We start from the raw sequence: 12,123 nt of genomic DNA, 5'->3' as shown, positions 1-12,123 counted from the left end.
CCCACATAGTTGTACATTGGTCAAATGAAAAGCCCACTAGAGGGGCATAACATACTGCTCATAGGGGAGAGAGAGAGAGAGAGCAGTGCGTAGCGTGCAGGGCATCACTCCTGGCACCGATTGTACATAAGAGGGAAAGGAAGCACTCCCATAGCTCTTCCAACCTGTTGCAATCCGCCTACAGCTGAAAATGGCGCCCCCCTTTCTCTTGTAGACTCGCCCAGAGTGGCAGAAGTGCTCACAGAGTGACACCTCGCCCAGTTTCCGACTTTGGCCAACTTGGCTAAAAATATCTCAACTGGTGCGTCAGTCGACTTGGTAGCAGAGCAATAAAATGTTCCCCTTGTCATTCCAGAGCTAATGATGCGAACACATTTTCAGGTCCAAAATAGCAGTTCCCTAAATTTTAGGAGATGCTTCCACGGCACTCACACTGGTCGTCTGACCATCAATCACCATTGGAACCACATCGGAAAATGCAATGTCGGCCAGCTATCAAGTGATTTACACTCGTAGCCACACCGTGGCTAACCTTAGTCCATCTGCCCAACTTCAGTGCTCACTGGCCGTCCGGCCTAGACTCTCACTGTCCGCCTCACACCATGCAACTCGGGCATTGGCATTTCCAGAGGGGTGCTTTAAAACAAGTCAAATAAAATTCCCCCAAAAAGAAATCGACAAGTAAAGTTGCCACAGACTCGTGACAGAGAGAGATGCACGAGAGCAGAATCATCGTACTACATAGAGCAAGGGAGAAGACAAGCTTACCTGTACCCACTACTCACACACACAGTAGCACTTGAATGAACGAAATCAGCCTTCCCTCACAAATTTGGGTGCCCCCTCTTCATGGAAGTTGGAAGATTGCTCTAGAGCCGTCAAGTGTCCACTTTGCCTCTTTTGAGTTAAATTCCTAGTACCCACCAACTTATAGTATTGGAACCACATCGGAAAATGCAATGTCGGCCAACAATCAAGTGATTTACACTCGTAGCCACACCGTGGCTAACCTTAGTCCATCTGCCCAACTTCAGTGCTCACTGGCCGTCCGGCCTAGACTCTCATTGTCCGCCTCACACCATGCAACTCGGGCATTGGCATTTCCAGAGGGGTGCTTTAAAACAAGTCAAATAAAATTCCCCCAAAAAGAAATCGACAAGTAAAGTTGCCACAGACTCGTGACAAAGAGAGATGCACGAGAGCGGAATCATCGTACTACATAGAGCAAGGGAGAAGGCAAGCTTACCTGTACCCACTACTCACACACACAGTAGCACTTGAATGAACGAAATCAGCCTTCCCTCACAAATTTGGGCGCCCCCTCTTCATGGAAGTTGGAAGATTGCTCTAGAGCCGTCAAGTGTCCACTTTGCCTCTTTTGAGTTAAATTCCTAGTACCCACCAACTTATAGTGTCGCGAGGGGCCTAATTGACTTGGAAATGAGCCTAGACACCCTTTTACTGCTCGAATTCTAGTGCCGATTGCCCAACCATCTCGTCCTTCCCGACAACGAGTGAAACTCTCGACTGTCGCCCATTTCACACTGGCCACACAATGTCCGGCCTTTTGTGATTTCAAAAAGAGGGTCCCAAAAATTAAAGAAAAATCAAGAAAAAGAAACCAACAACTAAGGTTAGTGGTTGCCACACCCTCATGACAGAGGGCTTTTAGAAGGCCAGGGCCTTTAAGTATGGAAAGGGGGTCTCTCTCTCGCATTCTAGATTGAGCGGAAGCAAAGCAGAGCCCCGACCATGTACCTTGTTAAAGCAATGTAAGAGAGTTACCGAAAGGGACACCAAGGTGTTGAGGCTAGTGCAATCTGGGAGTGGAACTCTGCCACTCTATGTACTGCGTGAATTCTCTCTCTCTCTCTCTCTCTCTCTCTCTCTCTCTCTCTCTCTCTCTCTCTCTCTCTCTCTCTCTCTCTCTCTCTCTCTCTCTCTCTCTCTCCCCTCTTTGTGTGTGTGTGTGTGTGTGTGTGTGACAGACTTGGACACTCCAAGTCAAGAATCTACTGCGACAGCACCAAATAACCACTTCAAAACAGTTCACAGTTCACAATTTATTCGACACTGGCTCGGCGGAGTTCCGTGCCTAGAGATATTGGCCCCAAAGACTAGCGCCCCTTTCGGTATTTCTTTTTGTATTAATTTGACTTCAAAGTACAAGAATGCGGGCAGGCACTCACACTCAGACTCTGCGTCCAGATGCTCTAAGTTGTGAGAGGCCTACTCACATATTTATAGATTACAAGGGTTGCCAAAAGGAGAGCCCCAAAAGCTGAAAAATCAAAATCCCAAAAGCTTCCAAGTCTAAAAGGCCTCAAAATAAAGCAAAGGGTCTTTCTCTCTCTTTCTCTTGCTTAATGTAGAAATAAAGCCATCCAATAAGCTCCAGCTCTCTCTCTCTCTCTCTCTCTCTCTCTCTCTCTCTCTCTCTCTCTCTCTCTCTCTCTCTCTCTCTCTCTCTCTCGTAGCCAAAAGCAAAAACAGCCTGCCGTAAAACCCGCCGCAAATCACGGGGGTCCGTATAGCCTGCCACGTGTCCTGCTTTTCCGCAATTCTCGGGACTGGCAGCCACATCAGCATTTCAGCCCGCCACAGGGGTGTGTGTGTGTGCGCACTGGGCAGCCACGTCATCAGTTTGTGACAGTGTGTGTGTGTGTGTGTGTTTTTCAATTGTGTTTGAAGTGTTAGCTCTGTTCTTTTCAATTGACACATGGTGCCTTCCCATAACAAGTTTTGATGAAGCTCAATGCTCTTCCGCTCTAAAATATCCTGGTTCTTTATACCAACATCCATTCCAATTGCGTTTCTATCAATGTACCTCGTTCATGTACATCCCTAGTCCTTTGGTTCATGGTACACTTGAACCTTTTGCAAAAATCAATATGCCTACCTTTATTCTTAGTTCTTGATGTGTATACATGTGCCTTTCCAGATTCTCACTTCTCTTTGTATCTGTAGATTCTCAATTCTCCTTGTATTTGTATGCCTTCCTAATTCCCAATTCTCTCTGTGAGACTATGTGCGTGCACGTGTCTGCATGTACGCCCCTCTCCTCAAAAAGTTACCTCCAAATGAAAACTCTCAAAAAAAGAGCTGAGAAATTGGAAGAAAAATACCTCATTATGATGTATACTGGATAGAGGATTGATGAAGTGCTGATTGCAAAATGCAGTGCAAACATGACCTGTGACCAAAAATTGAAGACCATAGCATTTAGGAACACTGATTGATTCACCTTAATAAAGAACAACAGTCCCTGGACTTGATTTATAAGATTGCAAAAGAATGTCATTAGTCTTGGATAGTGCAAAGATGACCTGTAACCAGAAATTGAAGACCATAGCATTCAGGAACAATGGTTAAATCAAGCTTAAAACCAGTGCAAAAGTCCCTGAATTAGGATAATAGAAGTTGATTTGATTCATAAGATAGCGAAAGAATGTCACAAGGCTTGGGTGTTCATAGAACACCATTACACCATCAAAGTATTTACCAAATTTTCAAGGAGCATTTACAGAGATATTGTGCATGAAGGCTCAGGGATTGATCTCATGCGTGAGTTCACTATGGCAGCTCTACAGCCTACAAGGCCAGCACTGTCCATGGTTGCATTGGAAAACCCAAGGATAGTGTACCCCAGAGCCCATGGGCATTGTTGAGCAGTCCCATCGGCCCTCTCCACGTTCGGAACTTCACTTTTTCACCCTTGGTTTTGCGTCTACCTTGGGTGGAGGGTGGCTTGCCCTTGCTCATCAGCCGACCTTGCCCAAGGCACACTAAGGCTCTTCATAATTGGGAATGTGACGCTATATGGATCTCAACGGCTAGATCATCTGCATGACCCATTAAGCTCGGGAAAGTCCACCATAGCTCTCTGTCGATGGAGTCTAAACCAGACCAGCAACCTGCAGATGGAGGAAATGAGGAGCTTCCTGAGTGGTTGGCTGCCACGGTCTCTCCCATGCTTTGTCGTCACCATCCAGCCAAGCTCTGATGAAAGCCCCCCCCCCCCCCCCTCCAGGGGATGTCTACTACACCCTCCTTATCAGCTCCTAGCTAGTCATTGAACCTCAATGGCTCCCTCACCCAGCCCTCCAAAGTTGGGGTCCCTCCACAGTACGGCAACTAGCTTCCATGGATGCAGATTTCTTGCCCATAGAACCTCTCATGCTTCAAGAGCCTATCAAGAGCTGTAATCACTTCCGGCGACGGATCAGACGGAAACACAGAGATAACTGAAATCTACACACTTGATAACACTTGCGTACTTCAAAACAGTTGTAAAAAATAAAGAGAGAGAATCCACGCAAGACATGGAGTGGCGAAGTTCCACCCCTAGACGGCACTGGCCCCAAAGACTGGCGCCCTTTTTGCTATTTCTTTATTATTACACAAATTACAACTCCCGAGGGTCCAGCTCTCTCCGAGACTTTGTGTCCCGATGCCCTCTGAGAAGTAATCCTCTAGGCACTTATAAACTTACATGGGATGCCCAAAAGCATCAGTTCTAAAAGCACCTAAGTCCAAAAGCATCTGCTCCTAAAAGCTATTGAAATCTGCCAGCGCAAAACGCAGAAATCCGTATAGCAGTGCCACGTGGCATGTTAACGTGATTTGCAGAAATCAGCTCTAGAGTTCAAGCTTTTGTTATTTGGGTTTTAGGCCCCAAGGCCAATGCTCCATAAGTTGGTAGGAGTTAGGGTTATACCCCTTAGTTACTTAGGGCCACTCGGCAAGACCTTTTAAGTTGGGATTTCTTCTGTTTCCTCTGCACCTTCTAGTCTTTAGACCTCTCAATCGGTTCCTGCAAAACTCAATCAAGTTAGTTCAGCACTGTTGCAGGTGAAACTCTCGGCCATCGGGTATTTCACACTGGCCATACAATGTCCGGCCATTTGTCACTTCAAAAAGAGGGTCTCAAAAATTAAACAAAAATCAAGGGAAAGAAACCAACAGTTAAGGTTAGTGGTTGTCACAGCCTCGCGACATTCATCATCGTCCTCTTCTGATAGTTCAAAGAGTTCTTCGTCTTTTGACTCTTAGTGACGAGGACAGAAAGGGCAGGAAGCGGAGAAAGACTCAGAGAAAGAACAAAGGCAAAGAAGAGCAGATCCCGCAAAAAATCTCAGAAGCACTTTAACAGTTTAGATGAGGACTCCTCGTCCTCGAAGAGCTCAGATTCCAATGAGCCAATGTATGCAACGAAGAGAGTATCTATATTGAGCCAATCAATACAACTACCTGAAGGACAAGGGCAAGAAGTCCAAGGATTTCAAGGAGGATGGGCACGCTTGTAGGTTTGATACGTTTTCCGGCTTTAAGGATACCCACAGAGCCCTCGCTTTTGTCTAGCAGTTAGACATCGCTTTCTTGGGAGGGCGCTACTCATAGCACTCCAAGGTAAGAAGAGCGGCGCCCTATCTCAAAGGGAATGCCCAAACATGGTGGTCTACCTTACTGCTACGCAGGGAAGGACCAACTAAGTGGCTACAATTTAAGCGGGTTTTCACTCCTTCATGGCTCACTCAGGAATATGAACAAGATGTAATCACCTCTTGGAATCATTTGAGGATGACCAAGGAAGACACATTGATGTCTATTGTCAGAGATTTTGGGATACTTTTCTAATTGCCACTTCTTTTTTAAAAAATCACCTTCAAGTTAAGCAATTCTATTGTGGACTCCCCAAACAGATACGAAGTTATTGTCTGCAGAAGAAGTCCGAGTGCAACGGGATGGGCATCACGTGCCAACGAAAAAGAACAGATTGAACAACTTTAAGCACTTCAAATAACAACCGAACTGAAAGAGATACAGGACACACGATAATCACCGCTTGGAATCATTTGAGGATGACCAAGGAAGACATTGATGTCTACCGTCAAAGATTTTGGGATACTTTTCTAATTGCCTCTTCTTTTTTAAAAATCACCTTCAAGTTAAGCAATTCTGTTGTGGACTCCCCAAACAGATACGGAGTCATTGTCTGCAGAAGAAGTCTGAGTGCAACGAGATGGGCATCACGTGCCAACGGAAAAGAACAAATTGAACAACTTTAAGCACTTCAAATAACAACCGAACTGAAAGAGATACAGGACACACAAGACGGGGAGTGGAGGAGTTCCATCCCAAGAGAGCACTGGCCCCAAACCCTGGCGCCCCTTTCGGCATTTCTTTATATTGCATCAACAAGGTACAACTCCCATGGCTCTCCTCTGCATCTCTTGCGGGTAGACTACTACAGTGAGAGCCCAGGGGTCATATTATTAGGCCCTTAGCCTCTAAAAGCATTTTACATGAAAAGAATCAAGTTCTAAAAACATCTGGTCCAAAAGCTGTCAACGCGATTTGCGGAAATCAGTATAAGTACCACGTCATCACTCAACACAAAACGCAAGTTGTCCGTACAGCTCCCACGTCATCAATTTTTACACAAGAAATGTGCCCTTCTTTATTTAAGCCACTTGGGCCCTCATCGAACGGGTCCCACCATTAGTTGGTGGGAACTTTTAAAAATTAGGCCACATAGCAAGTCTTTATAAGTAGGTAGAACTTCTTCTGCTGCTTCTTCTCTTAGGGATCAGGCCCCTTGGCCGAGATCTCCAAGTTGGCTAGGGTCGAGTCTGGGAACTCCCGACCCGCCAAGTCTTTAGTGGCTTGACACGTCAGCAGTTGGTGACATTCCCCTAATCGTTCGCGATTACCATATAACTGTAAACAACTCGAGTTAGCTTTAGAAAAAAAAGATGAAGGTGATTCCAAGGGACATTCAGTTTTCTTATTCCAGATTAAAGCTCTTGATATCCTGGGTCCTTGGCTTCCCTAAAAATCTCATCCAATAAGGAGTATATTCTCATTCTAAATCGAAACTCTTGACATTTCGACGTAGCAAAATTAGCCATCACACCCAGACCGCGTTGATCCAGTGTCTTGATGCATTAAAATTACATACCCAGGCAATCTCATCCAATTAGGAATATTCAGTGGTTGGCACATCACAATGCAACACAAATGCTCACATATGCATGTTACAAGACACAACGAACAGCGCTGTTAAGCACTCCCCAAGACAAACGGCTGCAGTATGAAGCTACTCAACGACTACCTTATCACGCCCCCCGCACAAATAACCTAAAAAGGTCCAAACCATGAGCTCAAAGGACTGACACAACCAAACGCTCCCAAGACATCCTGTCTACATCGTTTCGAGGTTCAGACAGTACCAAAACAGCATTTCTCACTACTCCACTCGAGAGTAAATCACCAAGCATTGGAACCAATATTAAAACCAAAGTCAAACAACTCAAATTGGCACCGAAACAGGCTTAAAACAAACACCATCCATTTCAAACAAATTCAAAACAAGATCACCAAACAAGTTCTCAAACAAAATTCAGAAAACTGCTAAATCAAACTTAAAAAAACATTCTCGATGTCAATCAAGCTCGAAAAGACGACTAGCTTTCCATTCTGAGACAAAAATTAGGGTTAGGTTTCTTCCAAAAATTTGTAGCCAACCGTAGCATGGTCCATCAACTCCTGAATTCGCCGCAACTCGCTTGGATAGACAATGCTCTTGTAGCGGTGATGATAGTCCAATGATATAGCAATCACACTGGGCCTCCAAGGTTATCGGTTCGAGAAGAGACACCTGATGAGAGATGTCAAGAAATTTCAAGTTGTAATCTGTTAGGGTCACTATGGCAAGAATTTCAAGATACCCTAGTCTGCCAGAAGCTGCACTTTGAAGGAAGATGTCTGAAGGCATGTAACTTCGGGCAAAAATTTTCTTGAAAGCTGCCAAGTCCGTGGAGTATGCCGCTTGGTAGAGCTATAGGCCTTGAAAACAATCGGCTCTCATAGGCAATGACATTGGCCTTCTTGCACTAAGATTGCATCCAAACTACGACCACAAGTATCACAATATACTTCAAACGACTTCTGCAAATCCGATAAAGTCAAAAACTGGTCCTGTAGTCAATTTCTGTTTCAATTCCTGAAAGGCAGTCACTTCTGTGGATCCCCACGAGAAAAGGACTCCTTTCAATGTCGACAAATGCAAGGGGGTAAACAACCTCTGCAAATTTTCGGATGAGCCGTCGGTAGGAAGAACATAAGCCCAAAAAGCTTTCAACTTCATAGACATTCTCCAAATCAGGCCAATCAATGTGTCCCAAACAGGTTTATCTCTCAGCTCGGCTCACACGGTAAGGTGGCCGGTTTAGTGGTGCGATTCCAAGTATCATATCAATGGTATGATCCTCAGGACGAGCTGGTGACAACTCGCCTTGCAGGCCCTCTGAAAAGCAATCGGCATGAGTGTGGAGAAAATCTTGGCGTTCTTTTCTTCAGGTCAAAACATATTCGACTTTCATCCATCGTTCAATTCTCTCCCAAAAAAAATTAGTAAAGAAACTGAAGTTCATCAAGTACAATCTCTGAGCCCTTCTTTTGTCAAAGTCGTTTTCTCGGCCCGGTAGTCAACCACAGCGTTGTTCTTGTGGTACCGAGGGATTTCGATTAGGACATCACAATCTCCAAAGGAAATTACATAGAAATCCTCGTGCCCTAAACACCACTGTCATTGCAAACAAAGTTTGTCAATGACCGGTGTAATGGCAACATCCCGTGCGGGTGCCACTTCAAACTATCTCCGCATGTGGCCTCAGCCTGCTGTCGGGCGTAATTCTAAATCGAGCCGCCAATTCCAAGTGAAAAGAAGTTGGCCTTTACTCCTTCATCAAAGAAAAAGAGGGCTTCATGATCCTTCACTTTGCCCTAAAAGCGGCAAAGTTTGTACTTTCATTCATTTGATTCGGTTCAGGCCCCACGCAATGTGGTACCAGTTTTGCTGTTTTATGTGCCTTTTCTGCCACGTCCCTCAGCTGCTTTGAAACTTTCTGGCCTTTCTTCATCCTGTTCATTCGGTGCCTTGTTAGGGCACTTCGCGCAGATATGCCCAGTTTCCCCGCATTCAAAACACTTCCCCTCTTTGATATAGTTGATCCTCTCTTGACGAGTGAGCTGCAGTCGTGCATCCTTTTCTTTTGTTTTTGGGGTGCTCTTCTTCTTTCTACTTTCATTTCCCGAAGTCTGTTCAGTTCTTTGCGTCATGATCTGATCTGTGGGATAGGTCAAACTGCCTGAGTGAATGGCAAAACCTCGCTCAATCTGTTCTTTGAACAAGATCTTCTTAAATGAAGAGGTTGGTAGAAAAGAGCTCCAGAATCTCTCGCAATAAGCGTCCACTGTATCCTTCTTGGTCATCCGAAGATGGTTCCAAGCAGTTCGTATGTTGCCTTCATACTCTCGAGTCAGCCAAGAAGAAATAAAAAGCCTTTTAAATTTCAGCCATTTAACTGGCACTGTCTTGTTCAATAGAAGCGTAGACCACCAAGTGCGAGCATTTCTCTGAAAGTAAGAAGCAACCCTCCGAATCTTGGAGTGCTCTGAGTAACGCCCTCCAGAGAAAGCTATGTCAAACTGTTGTATGAAAGCCAAAGCCTTCGAAGCATCTCGATATCTAGAAAACGTGTCAAATTTAATTGACTATCCACCTTCTTTAAACTCTCTGACTTTCTTGCTTTATCTTCCAGAAAGTCATACAGGTTGGCTTTATAAAAATTCTTCTTCTTTGCGTAAAAGCTGCTGGGTCAGAATCGAACTATCTGAAGACGAGTCACTGTCAACCATGGGGCAAGATTAAGGCTTCTTTGCCTTTTTCTTGCCCTTTCCGAAGCTTTACTTTTTGCTTCGCTTTTTGCCTTTTCTGTCTTCTTCGCTCGAGTCAGAGAAGCTAGAAGAACTCAAAGAAGAAGAAGAAGAACTGGGTACTCTCGAACACGCTTCTTATGCTTTCTTGCCGATTCAAATGTAGACTGACGACCCAAATAACCAAGGAAGTTCAGTTTCTTTCTTCTGCTTTTTGTCGTGCTTTTCTGCTTTGTTTTGCGCGTCAAAAAGCTGAGCAATTCGTACATCAACCACCTCTTCTAATTCTTGCTCTGTGTACATCCTTGGAGTAGGAGGTTTCTTCAGTGCCCGTTTGAGGGGTGGTTCTGTTGTCTACCGTGCCACTATGCATGCACCTCATCGAAGGAGGTCTGGCTCATAAATTCTGCAAATTTCAGGTCCTTCGCAAAATTAAGCATCATCTTTGTTGCATCGCCGATCAATCATCGACGCTCCATCTCTTCGATCTCCGCCTGAGTAGGCCGAGGCAGGCCGTACTCCTCGCGTGAATCTTCGTTGTGATCTCTTCCCGCATCTCCGGATGCAGAGGAAGTTGATTGATCTCTGTCTAAAGCCATAAGTGTCGCGTAAAAAGGATCGCATTTCCCGTAGAAGAGAAATCGGTCGTGCTCTGATACCACTGTAACAGACTTGGACACTCCAAGTCGAGAAACTACCGCAATACCACAAATAATCACTTCATGACAGTTCACAGTTTACAATTGATTCGACATTGGCCAGGCAGAGTTTCGTGCCTAGAGATATTGGCCCCAAAGATTGGCGCCCCTTTCGGTATTTCTTTTTGTATTAATCTGTGTTCAAAGTACAAGAGAGTAGGCACGCACTCACTCTCAGACTCTGCTTCCAGATGCTCTGAGAAGTGGGAAGCCTGCCCCCTTATTTACAGATTACAAGGGATGCCCAAAAGCAGAGTCCCAAAAAGCTGTAAATCAAAAGCTTACAAATAAAGCACTTCTTTTTGCATTTCTCTCTCATGCCACTGCTTGGAAAATAAAGCAATTAAAAATTCTCTCTGTAACAAACTGTTGACGTGTCAAAGCCTAAAGAATGGAGCCAGCTTACAGATGCCAGCCGAGGAGCCTGAACCCTAAGAAGAACAAGTAACACAAGAAGAAGTCCTACCAACTTATGGGACCCCATCTGATGGGGCCCCAAGTGACAAAGGATTAAAATAAAGCAGGACCTGCACACACACATGCAAAAACTGACGACGTGGAAGATTTTCGAAAATTGCGCTGACAAGCTGCACGGATTTCCGCGTTTTGCGCTGGTTGATGACGTGGCAGGCTATACGGATTTCCGTGATTTACGCTGGCAGCTTTTTGGCTTTGCTTTTGGACTAGATGCTTTTGAGTTTGAAGGCTTTTTACTGTAAACTGCTTTTGGGGCCTAGGGCCTTTAAATATGAGGTTAGGGCTCATTCTCTGGCATGCTTCCTAGAGAAGGTGCAGAGTCTGGAGTACCGGCTTGTATTGTGTTGATGCAATATAAAGAAATACCGAAAGCGGCGCCAAGGTTTGGGGCCAATACTCTCTGGGGTGGAATTCTGTCACTCCGTGTCGCGTGTTCTCTCTCTCTCTCTCAGTTCAATTGTTAATGAAGTGCTACAAGTCTGTTCAGTCTGTTCTTTCTATTGGCACGTGGTGCCCGTCTTGTAACACTCTCCCTTGCTAATATGCGTAGGAAAAAGCATGTCCAAAAAGCTACGCTGATCTGAAAATCCTACGCAATTCTGCCACGTCAGCAGTACGGAATTTCCGTGATATGCGCCGCTTTTTCTGGGCAGTGTGTACAATCATGTTACGTTAGCCCTAACACTGAATTTCTGGGAGCTGGCCAGAGAAAGTGTGTGTGTGTGCATCTGTTGCTCCCCATGTCCAGGGCCAAGCCACAACACCTTGTCCTGCCCAAATGGCTTCCACGTCACTGATTTGTGACACCCTCTGCACATATTTAAAGGCCCCTGGCCTTGAAAAGCAGTCAAACTTAAAAGCAACTAGTCCCGAAAGCACTAGCGCCAACATGCATTTTGCGAAAATCCGTATAGCTGCCACATCAACATGTTAGCGCAAATTGCGGACGTCCGTACAATTGCCACATCAGCATGTTCGCGCGAAATCTGGGATTCTGTACAAGTTGCCACATCATCAGCTTTTACGCTTTGTGTGTGTGTGTGGATCCAACTTTATTTTAATGCCTTTATGTCACTTGGACCGTTGGGTCGTTGGCTTCCCAGAAGAATCTCATCCAATAAGGAGTCTCATTCCAGATTGAAACTCTTGATATCCTGTGTCGTTGACTTTCCTGAAGTATCTCATCCAATAAGGAATATTTAGTGGTTGGCACATCACAATGCAACAC

The 12,123-nt window shown here is 45.1% G+C and overlaps 1 protein-coding gene across 5 annotated transcripts in view; it reads right to left on the bottom strand.

Moving 5' to 3' along the window:
- LOC147449428 (diacylglycerol O-acyltransferase 1-like) overlaps positions 1 to 12,123 on the bottom strand; it is a 135,173-nt gene that overhangs the window by 91,095 nt on the left and 31,955 nt on the right. For all 5 annotated transcript variants that reach the window (XM_086521872.1, XM_086521873.1, XM_086521874.1 and 2 more), the window contains one exon: positions 3,126 to 3,193. In XM_086521872.1, the coding sequence (XP_086377998.1) occupies positions 3,126 to 3,193 (68 nt within the window). The remainder of the gene's footprint in view (positions 1 to 3,125; positions 3,194 to 12,123) is intronic.

Source organism: Adiantum capillus-veneris, chromosome 10, assembly GCF_014529385.1.
Source record: "Adiantum capillus-veneris isolate H3 chromosome 10, ASM1452938v2, whole genome shotgun sequence".
NCBI lineage: Eukaryota > Viridiplantae > Streptophyta > Polypodiopsida > Polypodiales > Pteridaceae > Adiantum > Adiantum capillus-veneris.
Note: the sequence above shows the minus strand (reverse complement) of the source record. Positions and strands in the feature narration are given on the sequence as shown.